We start from the raw sequence: 26973 nt of genomic DNA, 5'->3' as shown, positions 1-26973 counted from the left end.
CCAACGCCCGACATTGAACTGTATCCTGAAGGGAAGAGTTCTCGTTACGGTTGGTGAAATTCCAACATAGAACCTGATTTGATCCACGGAAATTACAACTCGCAATTACACAAAACATTAATTCGCGTTCCAAATCTCGTTTGAACCGTTCATTAGCGAAAGGGGTGTTCCGATACCAAACGAAACTTTTGACAAAAGTTAAGACGTAACCGGCGAATGAATCTGCATTTAAACCTCCTCGGAGCTCCATTCTTCGGATAAGACAATTAAATAACTATCTCGGCCCATTTATCTGCGAGTTCGTTTTGTTTGTTTCTATTAAGACTAATTAACTGAAGTCGGGAGGTTAAGCCGGGCTCGGGCTATCGGGCATCGCAGGATCGAAACGTCCACTGACCGCCGTGGAAATGGCGAGTCCTTTGTTGTCGACGTAACACGTGTATTGACAGTTACAGCCTCGTCTGACGTTGGTGGTCTGACACAGCTCACAATTAATTAATTAATGAATATCATGGGACACTTCACACCAATTGACCTAGTCCCAAACTAAGCAAAGCTTGTACTATGGATACTAGGCAACGTATAAACATATTTATGTAGATAAATACATATTGAACGTCCAAGACCCGAGAACAAACATTCGTATTATTCATACAAATATCTGACCCGGCCGGGAATCGAACCCGGAACCTCAAGCTTCGTAGTCAGGTTCTCTAAGCACTTGGCCATCCGGTCGTCGGTGCGTACAATTTAAAACTGTTATAGGTAAGTAACAATCGTGCCAGAACTGTTAAATAGATACTTCCAGGTTATCTTTTGTTTGTTATTCAGGCGCGAGCGTGTGCTTGAATTCTACGTGTATTAGTTAGATGTTCTGCTTGACGATTTGTTGTAACTCGACTTAATTATATTTTACGTGGTATGTAAATTTAGGTCGCTATCCTGACGTCGTGTTACATAAGGTTACGACATAATACCAATTAGTGCCGCGCACATCAAAGTCATCGACCGCATCTGCGGCGGGCCACTTACTGCTCGCGTTAATTACTCTAACTAAGCCCTGTATTACCTGCAATCGAGACGCACAGCCCTGTCCTCCACATCCGAGGAATTTCCCAATCCTCGAGCCGATGACACCGATGAATCACGGAGCTCCCCTTCAAATCCTGACGTATCAGTCACGCAGCCAACTGCATTCTTCCGCAGACAGCTAATTTGGACCCCCATTTACGTGTAAGTCGGGCATCTATCACCAATCCACGACTCTAGTACTCGTCTATCGGAAGATTCAATGAATGATAACGAGCCTAATAAATACGGAGTCGGCGCCCCAAATGGCTGTAATTAATTTAATGGATTTAGACAAAGAAATATGTACAATGAGATAGTGAGATTAATGGTGCACCTCAGCATTGTTTCGGCCATTAGCAGATGTCGGGATCGTGAGGATATTCGGTTACCGGTAACGCGAGCCAAAACGTTTTTCTCTATTTAGTAGTAGTCGGTAATGAACAGCACGCGCTGGCTTTAACGAGCTACTCGCTGAACCATCAGCTGCTGCGCCGCACACGTTCCTTCCCAAGCGCATTAGGTACCTACCTGTAGAAGCTCAGCTACTCAAACGCAAACACGCAAATCAACTCGTGCCACGTTTACGTTACACTAACATGAAATGGCCGAGGTTTAACTACGCGGTTTCATGTCTCCGACTTCCTTAAAAACACGAAGAAATGGACAATAAATCTAGTTAAAATGCTTCCACCAGCAACAGCTACAAAAGACACTTTATACTGCCGTAGATAGGACAGATTACAATTTCTAATGTTCCATTCGAATTAGCATAAAGTAGCCCAACTGTTATGTATTTCAGTTGGTGTAAGTTCGCTCGGATGTTTTCCTAGACGAGACATTAACATAACGGAGTATAAAAAGGTTCGGAGTGGCTTCGGGCAAGGGTAGCGGCCTGAGGCTTGATATCGGCAATCAGCGCGCCATAAATTAGTGGACAGCTCGCGTGACGGACCGACTTAGGCAACCTCCTTATCGAGCTCCGGAAACCACCCAACTAACTACTCCGACGAGGGATCACCCGTAAAAAACAACCCTCAACCCCCGCGCAAAAAAGTCGACAGTCCCTTAACCGGCGGCACGCGGCCTGCGACCTGACACGACAATGTCGACTCTATTTTAAAACGCAAACGGTCTAACCGCGGCGGCCGCCGCGACAACAAATAAGGTAACACTGCCAGTATGTCAACATAAATAAAGCTGAGTGTCCTTTAACGAAGCAGACGTTGACGTCGGGACGCTAATAATGGCCGCACGTGGGAATCTCTGCTCTATTGTTTAGGGATTAACAGCCAGAATGGCTTTGTGCTCTCCGGGGGTAGTAAATGAAGGTCCGCATTTAGCGGTCGTGGTGGTAGTGATATGGGTGGACTTCCTTTGTCTGGTAATCTTATCAGTGTGGCAGGCAGGCGTCTTGACATGATACATTGCCGCGCTATATATATTTACATCCGCCTGGCCCAATACTGGGCTAAGCGGAGCTATTTAATTAAAGACCAGACTACGTCGGACACTCGGTCGATCGCCGCTGAAACTTCGAGTTCCTGTGATATAGGAAATGCGAGTTGCCTCCGACCTGCCTTTTCGTCTGTTGAACAAATATTTCCGGCTCAAGTAAAATGTAGTTTCCTTCGGCTTCCATTAATTTTGTTGCCAGATGAAAAAACCCAATTTTACACATAGCGCGCCTAGTAATTTATTACTGCGTTCCGTTGGGTGGAAAGTGAAATTTTAATGAAAAATCTCGTACAAATGGAAGCTGTGTTGATCACCGCGGGTGTTAATTGAATATTTTTAGTTGGAATGACTTCAAAGCGCATTAACAAAACGGAATAATGAAGGACGGAACCCGAATCGTGAGGTACCGATTAAGGGCCTCGCGTAACGTCATTAGGGCTCGGAGACAGTGGCCCCGTCTCGTTAATGCCTCCCAATTTTTCGATAATGCCTTTTAAATGTTCCGAGATCGGAAATGTAAGGGAAATTATAATAAACTAGCTTAGTAACGGGCCGCGCTAATGATTGTCGATCCTTAATCATCAACGGAAGCCGATTAATGTCGTTACTGACGATGTAAACGCTGTCATGATGGCCTTTTGATTTTAGGAATGTCGTATAAACTACGATGGGGCTATTACCAGTTTGTTCTCCCTTAATTCGTAATGCGGACAGATGGGAAAAAATTACCACTGATGACATTCCCAGTAATTCATACACGCGGTAAAAAGTAGGAACTACTAGAAAAAAACCCCACATGTCCGCAGTACGAAAAAAGAACTGCGGGGGTACTCCGAAATTCGAAAATACCACCACCCACCATCCCTCTCACTCTCCTATTAAATAATATTAGCGTCAGAGGGACGGCACGATACGAACTTCGATTTTCAAACTTTGGAGTAGGCCCTCTGTGCAACTGGAAATAGTCCATTACAGTCAGGAGTTTCCATTAGTAATTGAAGAAACTATTTCCGTATCAATCAAAATACATTTAGCTGAAACGAATAGGTAAACCTAACTACTAAAAGTGTGCTATATAAACAAAGTATATCGACACTCTTTGTTAAACAAAACTGATGTAAATAAAAAGGAATAGTCGGTATCATCGAAAAACGTGAATGTGGATGTAGCCCGTCGGTGGTGCCGGTTCTGATAAAAGCAGCAGTAGTGAGTGCAGGGCACCGGGCAGCGACAGCGCGGGTCCACAAAAGCCCATCCGTCCGATCCCCTTCCAATCGAAAACTTTGAATACACCTCTTTCGACTATCGAAAAGTTCTCGATAATGGATTTGTTCGAGGACTCGATTGTTCCGCGATGAATGGGTACTAATTAAAACGAAGTCACGACGACGCCGGACCAAGTTTCCGATTGTTTCCTAACTATAAATCGCGGTGCAGCTCTCATATAAATATTGTACGGAGCGCCAGGCCAACTTCGGCGCTAAATTTAAAATTGAAATTGGGGAATCGGTTTGCGGCGGTACGTACGCGTTAAGTGTTTTTGCGGCAACGCTTCTGATTCCCAGTGTATTCATGCCGCTCGCTCCGATGACTTACTTAACGGCTGCACGACAAATACACCGATAAGAACCTTTTTACGCAGCTGAATCGCCAGTTTTAGCATTCTAACACAAATTCTCAGAGCGGGGGACTTTCAAAGTAAAATTGCGAGGCCTTTTCTGCTGACATGCTAATCTTACAAATTCAATTGAACCTCGCCTTTTGGGCAACCAGATCGATACTCTGAGCGAAACATCCGAAAGCGGCGCTGCGTCTTTTTAAGTCCATAGTGTAGTCAATCCCGAAATCGAGGGGTAAATTCAAAATTGCTTCGGGAATGTATCCCGTAACGAGTTTAAGATTGTGAGCACGCGTCGCGGCTTGTCTCGCGAGATTGGCCGCGCCGCCGTCAGCGCGCCACGCCGCCACTCATACATCAACGTCCCGACTTATGAAACTACCTGGAGAGAGATATATCTTTGACAGTTCGTGCCCAAAACGTCTCGCCAGAAGTCACAGCACACCCGCACCCGATATTAATCTTATTAAAAGCGTAAATAAAGAACTCGCTCCTTTGTGCGCAGTTCGCTCGGGTGAACCGCAGTTTCTCTATTACGACTGCCGTCTGCTTCCTTTCCTTTACCAATAAGAAATCACGTTTGATCGGGGCGAGCTCGGCCGCAAATGAGCCGAAACACACCCCCTTTATCTTCCAATAAGTAAGCGAGCTTTGCTTTTCTGCGGCGGTTTCTAGACGGAAAACGCAGCGATGCCAGATGGCTTGAAAAACGCATAAAAACAAACGACTCGGAATATGGATATTGGTGCCTGTGTGATTGCTTTATGCATAGAGCCGCCGGGACCATAAATAATATGGGCTGTAAAATCGAGCTTCCAAACTGAAAAGTCCGCGTTGTAAAACAGTATTTTCGTTACGCAAACAAACCCCGAAAAGGCACGTGGAACTCCGACCGATCCGCAAAAGCCAATTTTAGGAAAAAGTAGAACAGAAAAAAAGGAGTTTGCATCAGTAAGCGACGAATCCCAGGGCGGCGTTCAAAATCGCGTTCCCTTTTTAAAGTTGAGACGATTCACGTAACGAGTGTCGAATTCTCTCGCCCTAGGGCCCCCTCCGCGAGACGAAGTGTCCCCCGGAGGTGCCTCTGTAATTACCCACCATTACAGACAAAAGACACGACTCGCCCGATTACCATAATTCCCAAGCCCCGAGACGGGATATAAATGGGCCACATTTTGTAGTAGCACCAGGAGTGACGTGTGTATTAATGACTATACTTGTCCTCCTAAATTAGGTGAGGGATCTGGTGATTTAGTTTTTCATTGGCTGCGGCGCGGGCCGGGCCGCTCTCCGAATTTATCCGAGCCGACAAATTGCCCTCTTCAACTCATGTTAAAAGCCCTTATGCAAATCAAATATTAAATTACAACCGGACTCGTCTCCCTGAACGCGCGAGAAACTGTGTGGGCATCTTTAATGATCATTACATTGTATTTGATCGCAGCAGCGAAGGCGTTTTTCATTAGGGCGCTCTGAAATTATTTAACTTCTAATTACTAGCAAGCGAATCGTCTCAAAGCCGCGGCCACAAAGCGCCGGCGATAATATCGAGAACTCCGCCATTTTCTTTTCGGCAACGAAACGTAGGGGCGAGATCGAGAAAAAAACAACACAAAAACCCTTTTAAAATTAATTGAGTTTTCTTGCGGCTACATCAGCTACAATAAATTAATTAACGCTTGAAGGAATCTTTAAAATTTGTCGAGGATCAAAAGTTGGGTTTGCGGCGTGGCGGGCCGGGCGGGGGGAGGACAGATAATACTTCGATTTTCCATTAGCTTATATTAGCGATGGGAGAGGCCTCCGCTCCCCGCGGTTTGAGGAATGGCTGTTGAACTAATATATTTCCTTTATAACGAACTACCGAAACACGCGATCTTTGATCCATTTGCATGTCCGCGCACGGGCCGCCGGCTCAGGCGCGAGCGGAGAGCCGTGCTATTTGTTTATGAGCCATTACCAGGAACAATATTCGCTCTTAATTGAATTTCAACTTGTAAATTTCCGTGGATGGAACTAATTGAATCTTTCCCTGCTTCTAATGGTCGCTTTTGTGCCGATCTGCGAGCTGATTAATTTTGTTAAGGCTTTTAAAATAACAAATGAGCGTTGTTGAGGTCTGCCAACGAACGTGTTCTGTTAGAAGTTAGCTTGAATATTCCGGGCTTCTTTGGACGCTGTTGGCCTTTGCCTGAGACTGGTTCGAGTTGAAAGTATTCAACAGACACCCACACGGCGACCTTGACTTATTTCCTGACCCCTTAAACGATACCGCGTGATTTTTACAATATGCTTATTCCAGTACGATCAATCGGCGGCCGATCGTAAAATCCACCAGATCACGAAATTCCTAGGCATATCGTGAAATGGCGCCATTTCATGAATTGGCTAAGGGACATCCGCCACATCGTTCAAAACTCACCGTTTAGCGATTTGCCTAGTGACGTTTAGGCAGATCATGAAATTCCTAGGCATATCATAAAACGCCGTCATATCGGTTCTGGCACTTCGCCGGCCGCTGCCGCGGCACGCTCGTCATAATTCATACTAACCACTACTCGCTTCGCTCGTCGTACCTAATTTTTTTTAGCATATCACGATGTGCCCGGTATATAGAGCTAGGAATATCGACGAATGCGTTGCTCTCATCGATCTGCAATATTGTTTGTCAGGCACATCGTGATATATGCCTGGTCAACTTTTAGGCATATCATGAAATAGCGCCATTTCACGATATGCCTAGGAATTTCGTGATCGGGCGGATTTTACGATCAGCCGCCGACAGATCAATTGCCTTTGCTATTCCAAATGGATCCCACAGGTATGATAGAGTCGTTTTCTGATAATCTCTGTGGCACTTGCAAAGATAGCGCTTAAAGAGAGAAGTCATAAAGTCGAACGAAGAATTACATACAAGAGAAGGATTATTGTCGCACGGGGTCCATAGTGGCTACCATAGGTATTTAGTTGCCTAATCCTTTGTGACAATCGTAACAATCAACCACCTAGGTTCCTAGGGCCACCTGTTCGGAATAGGTTTGAGTTAAATTACACTTAGCATCATCAATAAAAATACTATAAAAGGAAATTTAGAGGATCAGACCGGAATAAGCATCTCTAATCAACCTTTTAAATTGTTGTTTTCGTGTAATAATAACATTTTCATTAGGAAAACTTTGAAAGTCGATCGGAATATTGCTGAAGTTTAGTTTCGAGCCCGGAGCTATTACAGGACTTCGTTCCGTTTAGTATCTTTAAACTTTCTTCAAGTAAATTGTGATTTTCTAGTTACGCTTCAGGGTGTCAGGGCATTTTTAGAACACCAGAGCTACTACGAAATTTGAAAATCGAAGTTGCTGAAGCTGACGCTTAAGTTATTTAATACGATAGTTATGTGCTTAGAATGAGAGGGAAGGTACGATACGAACTTCGATTTTCGAATTTCCTAGTAGCCCTGCTGATTTGGTTAAAAGTATAACGCGCCAGCTAAAACGTATTTAGGTGCCTACAATGTCTCTTTCTAGTCCGTGCCGAAACTGGTTTTAGAAAAGGACGGACTCATCTCTTCCCGTGTGTAAAAGTAAAAGTCCTGTTTAAAAAGTTACTTGGGAACCTAATGTTAAAATGGTTAGCAGCGCTCTCTATTGCCAATATAATATTATAGGTAAATGTAAAAGTTTTTATGTGGGTGCGTGCGTGCGTATCTTTGTTATTCCTTCATGCTAAATTAGCTGAACGAATTTGGATGAAATTTGGTCGATACTAAATCCCATACCATACCATAATCTCCATAGATACCTAAACTTGATATTGATGGATCTAGATAAAAGTCTGAATTTTCCATCACTAAGATTACACACATTAAATTTGGAACGGATGTTATGCAGCCATAATAAAGACCACGACGTAATTTTTGGAAATTCTTAGTTTTGTTTTTAACCCAGAATTTCTATTAAACTACTTTATCGAATGGTTTACGCGTGCGCAGCCGAGGGTAAAGCAAGTAAAGCCTATCTTATAATGAACTGAAACAATTACTTTGCTCAGCCGCGACCTTATTAGTAGCTACGTTTATGCAAGAAATATGTGTTCAGCAGTTCTTCCACCTCCACACTGTAAGAACACACACAAATCTCAAACCCACCACCACACTACACTGACGCATTTCGAACTCAACCAGAGCTCATCAACAGCACAACCGTTCACCATGCTACTAGATGTTAGATTAAAATTATTCTCCGGTTGCCCGCAGGTTGCTTGCTGGAAGCGCGGCCGCCGCCCGATGTGCCCCCGCGCAACCCGACCATGTCGCGGCTGAACGGACGCATCACCGGCAACCCCGCCGACCTCGGCGACTTCGAGCCCTCCTGCCTCGTGCGCACGCCCTCTGGCAACTTTTACGTGCCTTCAGGTATCCAAACTCTTACCACCTAGTAAATAGAGGGCGTACATTACTCACGAAAATAAAAAATTAGGAAACTCTTGTATACAATAGAGGAAACTGAATCACGTACCAGGGTGGAAACTTTTCCTATTCAATTTCACTATGATTTATGATTTTTGCTTAAAAAAACAATCAGATTGCTTAATAGCGACATCTCTTGTCCGGGTGAGCGGTTAGTTCCGAAGGAATGTTGACGTCTCTCGATGAGGGCTAAAAACATAGATGTCGCTAGTGCCGCTGCTTAAGTGGCTAGTAAAGGAAAAAGTAGGTTGAAATGTGTGGTGCATGGGAGAAATTTGTGTCTAGACTCCTGTCCAGTGGTGGTGTAGGGGTTATAGCACGCAGCACGAAATGCTGAGGACCTGGGTTCGATAGTGTCTTTTTCTGAGTTGTTTCTGTGCATCCATGTTTCAGTTTGTATTTTCTTTAGGTTTCACGGGATGACCGTAAAAGTAACAAATTTGGAGTTGAAAAATAAAATACAAAAAGACTCCAAAAAAAACATATCATAATATGATTTCGTTGAAAAATGTATGGAATTGTAAATTGTAACATGACATTACCCAGTACTTAGCACAAAGATTCCACCCTGGTAAGTCATACAGTTTCCTCCAATGTACATTTTAAGCCACCAGGGTTTTATAAAAATCTTCCTCGTTTCGCACTGCCTTGCCACAGTAGGAGTTAGCAAAAAATTCTCACAAAGTAGTGTTCATCAGGGTTTGATTGAATTTTACGACTTTTATGGAGAATTCCAGATACAAAGTATTTTTTTTTTTATGAAATGCGTAGTATTACGTAATGCATTAAGCACTTAGCTATTTACAACTTTTTCTAAGTTTTATATAAAACTCCTGCGAAAAGAAAAGTCGTAAAATTTTTGGTGCAAATTAACTTTCACACAAATGAGAGCTTCTTCCTTTACATTGTTTGACTTAAATATTTATTGAAGTAACTCGTCTAGGCCACAAAATTAACCAACTCTCATAATCATTCCAGGCGACATTCAAAAGAATCCGTCGATGGATTACAAATCAAACTCCTCCTGCAGCAGTCCAGGGAAGCAGGACAAAAGTACCCTGGAGAGGATGGACCGGAACGAGAGGCACCCGGCCTTCGGAGCCCCTGTCCCTGTCCTCCCCGTTAGGAACAACCTCCGCGCCTCTCACTTCCCCCCTGCCGCCTCCCGGTTCCATTTTAGGAAAGGCCTTTCCTCTAGATGTTCCTGGAAATGTACTGCTGTAGTGTTCATAGTGTTGTTCGTTCTTCTGTTAGCAATCGCGTCTTATACGTCAGGTAATTTGGATTTTTTACTGCATGAATCTTAAGTCAAGGAAGACGTTAGTGTTTAAGCCAAACAACTTTCTACATTTCATACATATTCATTTTCATTTCAAATGCAACTATCAAAATTTTACTAGAAATTTATCGATCGTTGAATCGAGTGTAACATCGTCACCAAATCTAAGCGTTTACTAAAGTTTTCTACTTAGATATAAATAAGTGAAACAAACCCACAAACCTGTATTTTTTCTTGTTCTGTAATCAGAAATTAGTTACACAATTGAAATAATTGCCTCTTCTGGAAACATCTGTTTTATAGCTACAACTTTACTAAAATCGATGGCCAATATTTTACTTATGATTAAAAAAACAGCACTGACGTATTCCTTGTGATAAATAAAACTACTTCTTTAAATTGTAGTCTTATCTAACAGTAAAGTGTATTTAATTAACATTTTCCCCACAGCCTCATACTTCGTCACCTCATATCATAATGCGAGCCCCTGTTCAGTGGTCGTAGGCGAGTCCACTGAGGTGTTCCCCGCGTCAAAACCCACGACGCTGGAGTCGAACAAGTCCCTAGCACGACCGCACCAGACGCCGACCTCCGGTTCAGGTAAACGCGCTCGTCGAAGTATAGACGAGCATGCTAGTGAACCGCCTTCTCTTTCTTCTTCGGACTCTTCCGCTGTAGATATGCATGAGCTAATCACAACACCTTCTGTCAACACCTTTAGTGTAGTGCATGGTGTGTCGGAAGGTGAAACAACCGAAGATCAAGGCGATGCTTATGTGTCTAGTGTTAGTGTGGATAACATCGGTGAGCTAACAAATGCAGAGCTTAAAACTACGATGCTTTATAACTCGACTGTGGAAGTAACTTCTGAAGCTACGGTGTATACTAGTACTGATGTGTTAAACGATAATACTAACAAACCTGATTCACATGTTGATTTACCACCGGAAACTGTAGCTGAAGTTCCAAAAACTGGTGAAATTGTTAATACTATCGCTATTGTTCCCAAAACTATGGAAAATGTTCAAAAGACAAATAGACCAGATTCACGTGGTGATTTTATGTCAAAAAATATACATAAGATACCGGAAAATGAAAAAAAAGATGATACTATTGCTTACGATCCCGAGGCTATGCAAAGTGATTCGTTTTCATCCATCTTGTGGCGCGGATTGCAAAAAGTTCAATATATGAAACTAGAATCGCAACTGAAAGAAGTAAATGACGAATTACATATTAAAATCAATGATTCAGAAGATATTGATAATGAACTTGAGAAGTTTCATTATGATAGTGAAAGTAACGGTATTAAAAGTGGCGGTACTATATCAACTACTACTGCAGTTCCGGTGACGACAACAGAAAAAATCATTTCAACAACAACTAAACCAATAGTCATTTCTACATCAAGTAACATTATTACTTCACCTGAAAAGCATGGTGTGTTTACAACAACAGAACCAAAACTAAGTGTAACTAACTTTAACAATCCAGTAATCAATAATAAAACTGAAACCATTGACCAGAAAGCATCAACTGTAAATATAGCTGCTGAATCAAAAACGCCGGAGGCGTCTAACCCTAAACACGTAATGATTAATCTCACGATATCCGCTGATGCTGAAGACAACTCTGCTTATAAACCGCTTTATTCATTGACTGTTAAAGTTCCTACAGTTGGCGATTCGAGCGAAATGCCAAGTGTAAAAATCACTCCTATAGATGTTACACCAACCGTGCCTAGCTTCAATAATCCTACAACAGTAGAAGGAACAAAGGTCAACAAAACAGTGATACCTGTTCCAATATTCGAAGGCGGGACTTGCGAATGTTCATGTCCGGTTTGTGAAGGTGAAAATTCAGGAGAAGACTTTTACGATGACTACTATGACAAATCAACTACTGCAGCAAGCCAGATTGAATCCAGCACTGATAGCGGTATTACCAAAAATGATGAGGTCACTTCAAGTATAGCAGATCTTTCGACGCAATTCGAGAAGACAACTGAAACCACAGAAGATCAAACCTTTGAAACATCAACGGCAGAGTCGACGACACTGACAGACGCGACAGACTCGACGACAGAACTCACCACTGAAACAGCAACTGAATGCCCATCAACCACTGAAGTCCCAAAATGTGTATGTCCAAAGGTTACTCCACCGCCTATACTTATCTTGGAAGGTGAGGTCACACTATTTGATTCGAACCACGTTAACTTACTAACCGGCATACAACCATCTGGATAGGGTCTTCAAAGGTTTTAATAACGTACTAATGCATGCTTTCCTCGTTGGGTACAAGGGTTACTAATAGTGCAACGTTTTTCAACAGCATGCGCTTTACAACTAGAATACATTTCCTACATTTAAGCTTAGATTAGAACATTGTTCATCGTAGATCACCGTAAGATTCAAATTATTGAACTTAAATTTCACCACATCGTCGCATGATGTATTTGATGAAAAATATACTTTATCTGTCAAAACATCGAACGCAATACTAACGTCAGTTTATGTTCTAGGTGCGCGAACATTCCCCGCGCAGTCATTCCCGCCAGACGGGACGACGTTCAAACAAATTAATTTAGGTGAAAAATTATCAGAAGAAATCCCTCCATATAGTTACTGGAATATGCAATTCTATCAATCGGAAGCTTCGTACGTGAAGTTTGATTATATGATTCCGCGCGGCGCGTCGATCGGCGTGTACGCGAGGCGGAATGCTCTGCCAACACACACGCAATACCATTTCCTGGAGGTCCTCAGTGGATTCAAAGCAAGATCTACGAGAGCTTCACATGTAAGTATACCAAAAATCTGCGCCCTGATTTACTTTAACTGATTTTGATCTGAATCCATGTGTCTCCATCGTTATGCTAAATTATTTATTTTCTTCCATTTCCAGCCTTCAGTAAAGAAAGAAGTGACGCACTACATGGAGCAAGGCCACTGGTTCCTCTCTCTGTACAACGACGATGGCGACCCCCGAGAGATCTCCTTCATTGCCGCGGTGGCTGAAGACATGACCCATAATTGCCCAAACGGCTGCTCCGGGAAAGGCGAATGTCTTATGGGTCACTGTCAATGTCAGCCTGGTTTTGGAGGAGATGATTGCAGCGAGAGTAAGTTTTGTTAGAATCACTTAAACAAAATTTTAAATCTCACGAAACAAAGCAAACAAAAAACGCGGTGTATGAAGTCTTTTGTGGTGAAAGATAATGTTTAACATTTAATTTTTTTGTCAGGTGTATGTCCAGTACTATGCAGTCAACGCGGTGAATACATCAACGGCGAGTGCCAATGCAACCCCGGATGGAAAGGCAAAGAATGTTCCCTACGCCACGACGAATGTGAAGTACCGGACTGCAACGGCCATGGACACTGCGTTAACGGGAAATGTTCCTGCGTGAGGGGGTATAAAGGGAAGTTCTGTGCTGAAGTCGATTGTCCACATCCAACTTGTTCAGGACATGGGTTCTGTATCGAAGGAGCTTGCGTTTGCAAGAAGGGATGGAAGGGGCTGGACTGTGCCACGATGGACAAGGACGCGCTCCAGTGTCTGCCAGACTGCTCTGGACATGGGAACTTCGACGTGGATACGCAAACGTGCGCTTGTCATGCCAGGTGGTCGGGCGAAGATTGTTCTAAAGGTAATTACAAACTCTCTTTCTTGGAATGAAACGTAATACATCAAACATTTTAAGTTTAAGTAACAAAACAAAGAGAAAGTTTTATGAAAGCCTAATCTTATCAGCTCAAAGAGCTGCAAGCTGATTATTATACGGACAGTACACTTAGATTCCGGCACGCGTATCTAAGGCTACTTACGTCGACTCAAACTGTAAAGGAAGTTACATTATTACGAATACAAAAATTGAGAATCCCTGCATTAGTTGATTACTTACCTATAGTCTACTCACAAAGCAATAAATATTTCAGAGGTATGCGACCTGGACTGCGGCCCGCACGGCAGGTGCGTCGGAGAGTCCTGCGTCTGCGATCCCAGTTGGACGGGAGAATTCTGCACTTCGAAGCTTTGCGACACACGCTGCAGTGACCACGGACAGTGCAAGAACGGGACCTGCCTCTGCGTGTCTGGTTGGAACGGACGACACTGCACGTTGGAAGGTTGCCCGCGAGGATGCGCTGGACATGGACAATGCAGAGTGGCCAATGATGGACATTGGGAGTGCAAGTGCTTTGACGGATGGGATGGGCCGGACTGTACTACGCTTAAGGAGCAGGTCTGCGATGATAGCAAGGATAACGATAAAGGTAAGAAATTCACAAAAAAAAACCTACGCATTTATAAAAAAACCTGTTTGATTGTGTGCCCTTCATTTAGTAAGGCCCAGCGTGCTAAATTTAGAACTCAAGTCTAAGCGAATGTAAACTTATCAATCAAGTTTCAAATAGAGACAATTAAACTCGACGTGAGTCTCACGAAGTTGAACTCTAATAATGTGAAAATCAGGTTTTGTGATCATACTTAATTTCTTAAATTCAGAGAAGTATAGCTCACAACCTTTTTCTAGAGACGAATAATATAGATGGGCCTTGACAAAATTAATCAATAATATTGCCATATTTTCCAGATGGCCTTGTAGACTGCGAAGATCCAGAGTGCTGTCAGTCCGCGGCCTGCAAAGGCAGCCAGCTCTGCGTGTCTTCACCGAAACCCACTGACATTCTGCTCCGCAAACAGCCGCCAGCCATCACCGCCTCCTTCTTCGAAAGGATGAAGTTCCTCATTGACGAAGGTAGCCTCCAGAACTACGCCAAGCAGGAGACGTTCAATGAAAGGTGAGGATTCATGTTTGATGTTATATGTTTTGTTAAAAGTAAAGTAGACGCTTACACTCAATACCTACTGGGTTTGTGATCCAGAAGCAGTAATTGAATGTAAGCGACTATCTTTGACAATATTGTAGTAAGGGCTAGTTGACACATCAACAATGAAAGAATATTACAATTTTTTGTGTGAGTTGAAGTGAAGAAAAGATTATTGTAGGTAAAAAGTAGATACATTACATAAGTCAGGGAACCGACCGTAGCGTCGTACGTAACATAAACGTGTTACTGTGTCAACTGTCCTTTTGTTATACTTATTGGTAATTTAAATTATCAATCCAAATACCGACGATGTTCAAAAGTTTCTGTGTAGAAAACGGAAACCTTTGAACTTAACCTCACATTAGTCCAATAACAACGACTCTGTGAACAAACTAACAAAATATCTGTTATATAAAATACGCAATGTTGTGCCCCAGTCAATCCCAATGTTTTATTTACATATAAGAGTGTGACACATTGTTTATGCTTTCTTCCAACACTAAGGGCGACTTTATGTTGTTACATGTCAAGAAATTTATGAACCAACTCGATTAGCACATGCATGTACTTTATATATTTACGCTGTTAACAAAAAAACCTTCTAAATTAACATATTGTCCGTAACGATGGTACTTATCTCTGTTTCTGTCCGCTCTTCTGCTGCGCAGTATGTTTTGGAATCACTTCAACACGAGGTAAGACTTCTGAGTCAGATTTAGGATTTGTGTGTGTGATTACTTCTATTCTAATGTACACAACTTTGAAGCCAATACTTTCTTTTCTAGTGACAGTTGCACCAAAATGTTAAAGCACTATATGCTCCAGGAGACTCATTTTTAAAATGTCTACGTCATTTAATTTAACTGTTCATTAAACATCACCTACTGCTTCATGTTGTGTGTATTTTAATAGAATGAGACCAGATTCTATTATTATCTAATGTAGTATACATGTTCTAAATTGGCAATATATTTATATGTTTATGTCAAATGAATGTTGTTTGCATGTGTTTTTGTGTTATTGTATTTAGTTACCTATACCGTGTCCTGTGAAATATGTGTTACGCTTTTTATTTTATATAGTATAAAATATTACATTTAAGTACATGAAACATTTTACTGACTACAGAATATAATAAAATTATGTAAATGTAGGTAGAATTAGCTATGAAATAGAAATATTTCACATACCCACTATAAGAATGAGTTGATGCAATTTTGGAATTTGACAAAGTAGACATACTATAATAGTAGATAACCGAATTTGTAATGACAAGTAGATCGTTGATTACAATTACGTAGTGTCCCACCAATTTGACAATCACTGATCCTTCATCTGTGAAGGATGCAGGATGGAAAGTGCACCATTTGCGACCCCAGTTGTAAAAGTTGAATCAACCAAAATCCAAGTTTTTCTACCTACTCCTTTGACAATTTCGATATTTAAGCCATTACCCATTTGCCGAAAAAGTCCTCCACATTTGTCACCAATGTTCATATGTCATCGTTATGTCCACAGCCGTTCTGCAGTCATCAGAGGCCGCGTGGTCACCTCCCTCGGCTCCGGCTTGGTGGGGGTCAGGGTGTCCACATCCACGCCGCTCGAAGGTTTCACCCTGACCAGGGAAGACGGCTGGTTTGACCTGCTAGTAAACGGTGGAGGCGCAGTGACGCTTTATTTTGGAAGAGCGCCATTCAAGAGGTCCTCGCAAGTTGTATTCGTGCCATGGAATGAGGTTAGTGGATCTCTGAAGATTAAGAGGCTGTTTCACCACTCATTAATTTATTTTATTTGACGGATAAATGTGATTCGAACAAAACAAACAGAGACGGCATCACATAAATTTAATCAATGGATTGTGAAACAGGGGTAAGTATCAGTCATTAAAAAATAGATAGTTATCAACGAGCAATTTTGAAGCACTTGAACTAGGTGCTGTGCTAGTGTATTTAAGTACTTAAGGCTTAAACTTATTAGAAGCGAGGCTTGAGACTTATTTGTAACAAAAGTTTTATAATAGATGATTAAATATCAGCTAGTTGGCAATATTGAAGCAACTGCAAATCCATTAATTTTCAGTCCCACGCGCGAAGTTCAACTTTACCTACTTTAAAATAAAACAGCTTTGCTCTGACGCCCGTTTTTAATTCAAACGACTTCACCCAAAGTTCGTATGAAGCAATTTAATTTTTGGCCCGAAACATGCGACGGGGCGATTAAAGGGGCATTATAATTTCAACTCAACAAACTTCGACGGTCGTTTTGTCGGAGTTTTATCGTCTTTTATAAGAATCTAACTTTTACGAAGGCTGCCGCGAAGTGTCAGGAGTTTACCTAGTCGGAACAAACGTCACTTTCGATTTACATAAATGTACGACGAAATTTTTTTATGAGACTTAAAGCTTTGGTTTCCTAGAGAACGTTGTCAATTACCGCTCTCTAGGAAACCGCGTCATTTTGTTTACATAGACAACGTTCTAGTGACGTTATTCACAGCTTTATTATGGCCGCTATTATGACGGCAGCGCTGATCCTAGGAAACCAAAGCTTAAGAAGAGTGTTCTTGGGAAAATACAGGTCTACCTACATTGATGAATTTAAAAACGATTGCTTGGCAAAAAATAAATTGAGAACTGAGACCTTACTACCTAACGCCCTTGGAATCACAATTTTATTGTTTTCACCACCTTTTTCTGTCACATAGGAGACACTGAAACACAGTATAGCAAATCACACACTAAAACAAAGGTAGACCTAAATAATAAGAAGACTTGTAAAATGAGAACTCTGCTTTTTCCAGGTTGTGATAATCGACGAAGTAATAATGACGACAGCGGACGAGAAAGGCGGCATGGGGCCGCCACAGGCGTGCTTGGCTCACGACTACGACGCCATGAAGCCCGTGGTGCTTGCCACCTGGAAGCACGGCTTCCAGGGAGCCTGTCCAGACAAGAGCGCCATACTAGCTGAATCACAAGTAAGCATCTCTTTAGCAGAGCTTAACGTGTTGCTGGTGCTTGCTTTGATCTTTTTTAACCCCCCACGCTAAGACGGGTGTAAATGTCCGTCTGTCTGACACGGATGGACCGATTTCGATGCTATTTTTTTTTCATGAAAGCGAGATTCTTTAAGGTGGGTTTTACTCGTATGATTTATTGGGATGGATTCAGTAATTTTCGAGATATTGAACTTTGAAAAGACAATGTAGGAGAAACCCAACTTTTTTTAGTTGGTTATGTTATTAAGCTCTTGTTTTGTTGAGTAAAAAGTCATAACTAGACTGTGATTAGATAACTTTATTGAGCTTTCAATATTTTGTCGCAATTACTAAAGTCATGATGAAATATGATCATGGATATACCTACGCAAGAAATTACGACTGCTATACGTCTAATATATATAACGAACCGTAAATCGTTTTGAAACTGTTATATCTAACTAAAGCAATTCTTTTTTATAGGTGGTCCAAGAAAGCCTTCAAATCCCTGGCACCGGATTGAACCTTGTCTACCACAGCTCCAGAGCAGCCGGCTACCTATCCACCATCCAGTTGCAACTGACGCCAGAAAAAGTGCCACCAACATTAGCTCTCATCCACTTGAGAATTACCATCGAAGGCATTCTCTTCGAGAAGACCTTCGAAGCAGACCCCGTCATTAAATTCACGTATCCGTGGAACAGGCTGAATGTGTACCGGCAGAGAGTATACGGAGTCACCACAGCATTAGTGAAAGTGGGATACCAATATACTGATTGTAAAGACATCATCTGGAATGTGCAGACTACGAAGCTGAGCGGACACGACATGAGCATATCTGACGTCGGTGGATGGAATCTGGATATTCACCACAGATATAATTTCCATGAAGGTAAGTTCTCAATCAGAAATTGTTAAAAAATCGTTTTTATTTTGTTCTTTTTGCTCAGGAATTCGAAGACCTACCTTTATGATGGACTTATTATTTATTTCATTTCATTTCATTAAGATTTTAAATCTAATAATATAACCTAGAGTTTTGAGTGCTTAAAATCAGGCTTTAAAATCCTCAAATTCTTCAGGTATTCTCCAAAAGGGTGACGGCACCAATATCTACCTGAAGCACAAGCCTCGTCTCATTATCACAACGATGGGCGACGGGAGACAGCGCGGCCTTGACTGCGGGCAGGACTGCGAGGGAGCGGCCACGCGGCAGCGGCTGCTGGCACCAGTGGCCCTTGCCGCAGCACCTGACGGATCCATCTTCGTGGGAGACTTCAACCTTGTCCGGAAAATCAAGACCGATGGATCTGTGTGGACTGTGGTCAAACTAAAGTAAGTAAATTTCCTCTTCCACGATCAACATTCTTCTGTTGAATTTGACTTGATACTAAATGTATGCTTATCTTTCCAGTGCCACACGAGTTTCCTACCGGTATCACATGGCGCTGTCACCTCTGGACGGAACGCTTTACATTTCTGACCCGGAGTCTCACCAGATCATCAAAGTACGCAACACTAACGACTACTCCGACCCTGAACATAACTGGGAAACTGTCGTCGGATCTGGTGAGAGATGTCTTCCGGGAGACGAGGCGCATTGTGGAGATGGAGCATTAGCTAGAGATGCTAAGCTCGCCTATCCCAAAGGAGTTGCAGTCTCTATCGACAACGTTCTGTACTTCGCCGATGGAACTAACATCCGAATGGTAGATAGGGATGGCATTATAACAACAGTCATTGGAAACCACATGCACAGAGCCCATTGGAAACCGATTCCGTGCGAAGGTACTTTAAGCGTTGAGGAAGTACATCTTAGATGGCCGACAGAACTCGCCATTAATCCTTTGGATAACAGCCTGCACATTATTGATGACCACATGATTCTACAAATGGCTCCAGATGGCAGAGTAAAAGTGATCGCGGGCCGTCCACTTCATTGCCCATCACCACTTACTGGGTACGACATGGAATTAGCGACCTATGCTACCTTAGTGATGCCTCAGAGCATCGCCTTCGGAGCAGCTGGTGACTTGTATGTCGCTGAGAGCGACTCGCAAAGGATTAACCGAGTGCGTCTTATTACGACTGACGGAAAGATCTCCTTGTACGCCGGCGCGGAATCTAAATGTAATTGCTTGGAGAGGGGCTGCGATTGCTTCGAAGCCGACCACTTCTTAGCCTCAAATTCTAAATTTAATACTATTTCAGCAGTTATCGTCAGTCCTGACGGTATTGTCCATATCGCAGACCAAGCTAACTATAGAATTCGTTCTGTTATGGCTAGCATACCAGATGCTAGTGGCTCGAGGGAATACGAGATATATTCACCAGATACGCAAGAAATATATATCTTTAATAGATTCGGTCAACACATCATGACAAAGAACATTCTTACTGGAGAAAATAATTATGTGTTTACTTATAACGTCAATACTAGCAATGGTAAACTGAGCACGGTTACTGATGCAGCTGGCAACAAGGTCTTCTTACTGAGAGATTACTCCAGCCAGGTTAACTCGATAGAGAACACGAAGGGTCAGAAATGTAGACTCAAGATGTCCAGAATGAAAATGTTACAGGAATTGAGAACACCTGACAACTTCAACGTTACTTTCGACTACCACGGCACCACTGGCTTGCTCAAAGCAAAATACGATAGCACGGGTCGCAGCTACATCTACAAATACGATGAATTTGGCCGGCTAACATCGGCTGTTACTCCCACTGGCAGAATCATCAATCTGACCTTCGATCTCAGCCTCAAAGGTGCCACGGTACTCGTAAGCGAAAACAATAGGAAGCCGATTTCGATTCTTATCAAAGGATCTTCCGTGAATACTAAAGTTGGTGAAGCCGAGAAGAAGACCATAATTTCTACGGATGGCAGTATTTCCTCCAGTATGCCATGGGGACACGTTATTTCTACAGACACCGTTCCGTACACCATTCTCTCAGAAATCGATCCTATTCTAGGCGAGAGTTACCCGGTGCCTGCGAAACAGAGGACTGAAGTTGGCGGCGACTTAGCAAACAGATTCGAATGGCGATACTTCCTCCGAAGACTGCAGTCGAATAAAGGAAAGAGCAGCAAAGCTGTCGCGCAGATCGGCCGCAAACTGAGGGTGAATGGAGAAAACTTAATAACACTGGAATATGATAGAGATACTTCCACGGTAGCCGTGTTTATGGACGATAAGGTTGAATTGCTGAATGTTACGTATGACAGGACTGCCAGGCCAGTGAAGTGGGGACCGAGGAATGGTATCTTTGCTGAAGTTGAACTGGAATATGACAGGTTCAGCCGATTGACGAGTTGGAGATGGGGCGACCTGAATGAAACGTACGGCTTCGACAGAGCAGGAAGACTGCATGAAATTAGATACGGAGATGGTTCGTCATTAGCTTACTCATTCAGGGATATGTTCACAAGTCTTCCACTTAAGGTCACTACACCCAGAGGTAGCGATTATCTGCTAGACTATGACGACTCAGGTGCCCTCCAGAACCTCACTACTCCAAGAGGCCACATTCACACCTTCGCTCTAATGACATCCTTAGGCTATTTCAAATACCAATACTTCTCGCCAATGAACAGGCATCCTTATGAAATCCTATACAACGACGATGGACACATCTTAGCAAAAATTTTCCCCCACCAGTCCGGTAAGATTTTGTACGTTTATGATTCGACCGGAAAATTAGAAACGATATTGGCTGGCGCATCTGCTATCCGTTATGTCTACCACGAGAACACTCACTTAGTAAAGAACGTCGAAATAACTGATCCTGATTACGAACTGAAACAAGATTACAAATACCACGCTGGCATTCTCAAAGACGAAAAAATGAAATTCAACTCTAAGAGTGGCCTGAACAACGCTCACCTCAAATACCAGTACGATGGTAACGCCAGGCTTTCCACAATTGACGTCAATATCAATAGCAAGGAAATGCCGCAACTGAGGCTGAAGTACAACCAAAACCTTGGCATTCTCGAAGGAGTCAGCGATCTAAGGATCTATAGGAACACCTTCAACAGATCTGTGATGCAGGATACGAGCAAGCAATACTTCACGATCACAGACTACGACGACCACGGTAGAATAAAGACTGTCCTTATGAATATCAAATCGTTCGATGTCTTCCGCCTGGAACTTGAATATGATGCGAGGAACAGAATCAAGTCCAAGAAGATGTTAATCGGTGATACATCATCCAGCGAACGGATTAGCTACAACTTCGATGGACATCTAATGGAAGTAGTTGGATCTGAAGACGACTGGAAATACGTTTACGACGAAAATGGTAATGTGATTGGTGTCATTGAGCACGGAGAAAAGCGATACCTTGGTTATGATATCGGGGACAGAGTCGTCCAATACGGAGATATCGAATTCAGCAGCTATGATGGTCGAGGTTTCGTTATCAGGCGCGGAGAGCAGAAGTACAGATACAACTCGCGAGGACAGTTCGTGCACGCTTTCGAAAGGGACAAGTTCCAGATGTGGTACTACTATGACGATAGGAACCGACTGGTAGCATGGAAAGACGATAAGAACAACATCACTCAATTCTTCTACACCAACCCTCAAACTCCTAACTTGATCACCCACATGCACTTTCCCAAAACCGAGAAGACAGTAAGGCTCTTATACGACCAGCGAGACTTCCTCACTGGCATCGAGACGGAAGACCAGAGATTCTACGTCGCCACCGATCACAACGGCTCACCGCTTGTAGTATTTGATGTCAACGGTGAAATAATAAAGGAGATCAAACGCAGTCCTTTCGGAAAGATAATCAAAGACACTAATCCAGGCTTCTACGTGCCTGTTGATTTCCACGGCGGAATTTTCGATTACAATACAAATCTCGTGTACTTGGACAACCGACTGTACGACCCAATAGTCGGGCAATGGATGACACCAAGCTGGGAACACCTGGCGACCAAACTGAGCCTTCCAACTGACATCTTCATCTACAGATTTAAGAACAACGACCCTATAAATAAGAACCAGAACGTCCCGTACATGACAAACTTGGCGAGCTGGCTGCAGCTTTACGGTTACAACTTGCACAAGATGATGGGCTCGCGATATATCACTGATATGATCTTCCAACCTATGACTTCGGTGACAGCTCCGCAATTGGCCCCTGATTTTGGTGTTATGTCTGGACTTCAGTGTATCATTGAGAAGGTAAGTTTATCTTAAATTTTAGTTATATTGTTCATTGCTCATTTTTTAGATAAATGGCTGACATCGCTCCTTTTCCTTCAGGTAAACGACAAGTTATCAGACATAGACTTTGTCCCGACGCCTCTTCTCAAGATGGAGCCGATCACACGCAACCTGCTGCCTCGAGTGTCCTACAAACGAGGTGTCTTTGGAGAAGGTGTCCTCATATCTCGAGTGGACGGCAAGGCTTACATCAGCGTCGCGGACGGAGCCAACAGCGTCGTCGAAGATGTTATTACAACCGTCTTCAACAACTCATACTTCCTCGACGTCCACTTCAGCATCCACGATCAGGACGTGTTCTATTTCGTGAAGGACAATTCACTGAAGATCAGAGATGACATGGAAGAATTGAGGAGGCTATCTGGAAAGTTCAACGTGTCACAAGACGAGACGAATGACCAAGGCTTAGAGGTAAATATTTATTTTATCCACTTGTTCAATAATTTAACTCAACTTAAATTATCATTATAATTTTAAAAAACTTTCTTGTGAAGGTCAACATCATGAGTTGGATCAATTTCCATGTCGTAAAAAAGGCTACCTAAGACTGATTTTCTAGCTGAAGTTACTTTCTGTGTACTGAAGTTTCGTCGCTTTCTAGGTGCGAGTCCACGCAGTAGGCAAGGGCTCGGCTCAAGCGGTCATCGTTCTGCGCTACGGAGTGGATCCAGCACAAGAAAGGATCAAGCTACTGAAGCATGCTCATAAGCGGGCGGCCGCGCGAGCGTGGGAAAGAGAAAAGGCGCTCGTGGCCGCGGGCTGGGAGGGCCGTGGCTCCTGGACCGAGGAGGAAAAAGAAGAGCTAATCTCTCACGGGATTGTAGATGGCTGGGCGGCCAGGGACGTCCATTCCGTCTCCAAGTACCCGCAGTTAGCCGACGACCCCGCGAACATCGTGTTCGTGCGCGACGGGAGAAGGAAACGAAGAAAGAGCGGCCGCTCCCGTCACCGCTCGTGATTTTCCTGAACGTGCCATAATTCGACGCCATTTTGAATTTGAATGGTCTTAGATTTATTTTTTATAGGACTGATGTTTGAGTGTCAGCTTAAGGATTCTCGGAGTGAGCTATTGTGATGGGTAGTGCGGAACTAGTTGGGACTGAATGAGATAGGGAAAGGATTTTGGGTGTGATCTGGTACTGGACAAATTACGTTTAATAGGCCATAGTAGAGTTCGTTTCTCCGCTTTGCGTACTTAGGCGTGTCAATTATTTTTGTCCCCTTGTCTTGTTATAGCTTGTTTTTAGTTTTTACCCCATCGGACTGATATGAATCTCATGGACAACTCTCAACAGGGTACCGGGTCAAAAGATACCTTAATAATTAACATATTATAATAATTACGAACTGAGCATAATAAACCAAAATACTCAAACGCGATCACAATTTTTATCCCTTTTTAAATTTATTTTTATAGTACCTACATAATAATATTTTTATCGATATACTCTTGTCACTTAGAATTATTATTTTACACGAAATCAATGTAGCCCTATCACATTGTAGCCAAATAACTCATGCTATCCAAACTATAATTTGGTTATATGTAAATACTATTTTTATTAATCTCGTAGTTGTTCCTTTAACATTAGACCTAAGGTCTTTTTTACTTCGCAATACTATTACTATTTAAGCAATAATTTTATAATGTTTTTTATAAAAACGCCTCTTACATGAAATCGAATGACCCGCTCTGGAACCTTGTGTAGTGAAGGGCGCCTGGCCGCGTGACGAGCCCGGTTCGGAGCGACAGAGTTCTAAGTAGCAATACAGTAACCCTTTAGAATGGCCTCTTGAATTAAATATACAAATAATAAAACTTGTTTAGTTACAAAGCGTTGATTCATACAATCTGCATGTGTTATGCAATAAAAGATCATTACATTAGTGTTACAGTAACCGTGTAGTCTTCTTGCTGACTTATAGCGCAGCACATTTTCCTAGAGACTGAATTAAAACTTTTTTTCGTACACTGACTGCGCAAAGACAAGCTAGACAAACTATATTTTTAAGCTTGGCTACTTCATTGTACCTTCGGCCTACTAAGTCGATTTAAGCCACTAAGATCTTTTGAATTTACTTTTAAAATCTAAGGGTCTATTACACGATTATCATTAAGTTCCTGTTACTTTATGTAACAAATATATCAGTGATGCCGTTTCTGTTTAATCGAACAAAATAAACAGAGACAACATCAAAGAATCGTGCAGAGGGTAAATTAAATCAAAGTTATTCAAGAGAATAGAAACTCTAGACAGGATTAATGGCATTTTACGTATAAATTTAAATATTTGAAATCAATGACAATAGGAAGCTATCACTTATTTGCCCACGGGATCGACTTTCAGGACTAAATAGCTGAAAGCTGTTTTTTTCCTAGAGTTGCGTCATAGAGTTGTTTATGGTGACATCTACCCTAATAACTGGAATGGTTAAGTTAAGGGTGATCCCGATCAAATCTCCGTCAATTTTTTTTTATGTCAGTAAAGTGATTCACTTATCTTTGCGCAGTTAGTGTCACTTGTGATTGTGTATTCCTTTAATAAGTCAGCGAGGGGTTGAGATGTAATTAACAACGGTAGTTTTATAGTATATGTCCATAAATGTGTATCATTTAAATTGTGGTGTCTATTCCGTGTTAGAGGTACTAAGTAGCTAGTTGACTGAGTGAGGTGAACGTGGATATTTTTTACAAAAAATATAGTGGCGGGAGGGAAACCCACTCCTACAGGCTGCGAGGCTGAGCCCACGATGGTGATATTTTTGCAAAATGTGACTAAACGAAGCAATACATTGTAATGTAATACGTCTTATCCTTTATTTAACTATAAGGTGTATTTTTATTTAAATTAATTAATAATGAAATATATATTATCTATTGTGAATGTAGTTATTGATTTCGCGGTGATATAAAACTAGAGCGGTATTGTTCTTTTTTATAATGTATAAAGAATTCTAATTTGTAAATAGGTACTTAAAAGTTGGGGATGTAATCTGTAAAAATATTGTACATATCTTTACGCTTGGAATTATTTATAATTATACCTGTAAGCTAGGTTATATGTAATATATCGGCAGAGGGCAGTGAGAGGCTAGCATCGGGTACCGTCGATCCGCGATTGATTCACAAACGATAAATATTACATGCAGTCATTTCATTAAGCTATATCGCTTTGAAAACTACTTCTAAAGCGATCTAGCTTAACGTCCAAAGGTTCCATTTTCAAACCTCCGTATACGCGTGCGAGTGGCTTTAAAAGTAGTTCATTACTAGTCTTAATAATACCACTAATCACCGACAGGTGGCGCTGAAATCAATCGTCGAACAACCATAGACCATCAAATTACCATAGACTCAGCTTCTAGATAATAATAGAATGCTTCACATAGTTACGGGAGGCGAGTAGCATAGAACAGGATTCCTCAAGCTGCATTTACTTTGTACTATTGTAGATATGAGCGTAGACCCCTTTAAGACTCTGGATGTGTATAGAGTTTCATACTCGATAGAGGGCGGTGCGTGCGGGGAAGCATGTACAATAATAATATAGAAAGTATTCTAATGGAATATGTAATAAAAAATATTAAATTACACTGCAGTTTTACTTCTGGACCCCTTATAACCTAAATTGAACTTTAATTCTTTAGTAATAAGGCATACGTCATCTTGCCACTTTGGCTCACACACCAAACATATAGTTTACGCAGACTCGCGGCAAATGACGCAATAAAACGTGCAAATGAGACAGCACATATCATGTTCTCTCTCGCACTTATGCTGCTTATGGGCGACGTCACAAAGACATGCTCATTGTTTGGCTATGGCTAATCATGATGACAGGATTATGCGATTATGATTCTTATAACGTACACAATAGAAATCAAACTCAAAGATTGGTAATAAAAAATAATTTATTACTTCCAGTGCGTACGTAGAACTAGTGATATGTAACATTTATGCGTGCCTCGTACATGCAAAAATGAACTTAAGTACCAACACAGTAAAAATTACGTAATATTTATTAACAAA

General features: G+C 42.1%; 1 protein-coding gene across 5 annotated transcripts in view; it reads left to right on the top strand.

The window, feature by feature from the left end:
• Ten-m (teneurin transmembrane protein Ten-m) overlaps positions 1-26535 on the top strand; it is a 624351-nt gene extending 597816 nt beyond the window's left edge. For 3 of the 5 annotated variants that reach the window (XM_074111143.1, XM_074111142.1, XM_074111139.1), the window contains 16 exons: positions 8397-8555; positions 9588-9884; positions 10339-12072; positions 12413-12690; positions 12796-13012; positions 13136-13540; positions 13830-14165; positions 14486-14693; positions 15392-15418; positions 16242-16458; positions 17524-17700; positions 18184-18592; positions 18783-19035; positions 19115-22901; positions 22983-23354; positions 23545-26535. In XM_074111143.1, the coding sequence (XP_073967244.1) occupies positions 8397-8555; positions 9588-9884; positions 10339-12072; positions 12413-12690; positions 12796-13012; positions 13136-13540; positions 13830-14165; positions 14486-14693; positions 15392-15418; positions 16242-16458; positions 17524-17700; positions 18184-18592; positions 18783-19035; positions 19115-22901; positions 22983-23354; positions 23545-23901 (9233 nt within the window). In that variant the 3' untranslated portion in view covers positions 23902-26535. The remainder of the gene's footprint in view (positions 1-8396; positions 8556-9587; positions 9885-10338; positions 12073-12412; positions 12691-12795; positions 13013-13135; positions 13541-13829; positions 14166-14485; positions 14694-15391; positions 15419-16241; positions 16459-17523; positions 17701-18183; positions 18593-18782; positions 19036-19114; positions 22902-22982; positions 23355-23544) is intronic. The other 2 variants (XM_074111144.1, XM_074111140.1) reach the window with 2 other exon arrangements.
• The last annotated feature ends 438 nt before the right edge of the window (positions 26536-26973 follow it).

This window comes from Choristoneura fumiferana, chromosome 2, assembly GCF_025370935.1.
Source record: "Choristoneura fumiferana chromosome 2, NRCan_CFum_1, whole genome shotgun sequence".
Classification (NCBI taxonomy): domain Eukaryota; kingdom Metazoa; phylum Arthropoda; class Insecta; order Lepidoptera; family Tortricidae; genus Choristoneura; species Choristoneura fumiferana.
The sequence above is the reverse complement of the archived record's forward strand: the minus strand, read 5'-3'. Positions and strand labels throughout refer to the sequence as shown.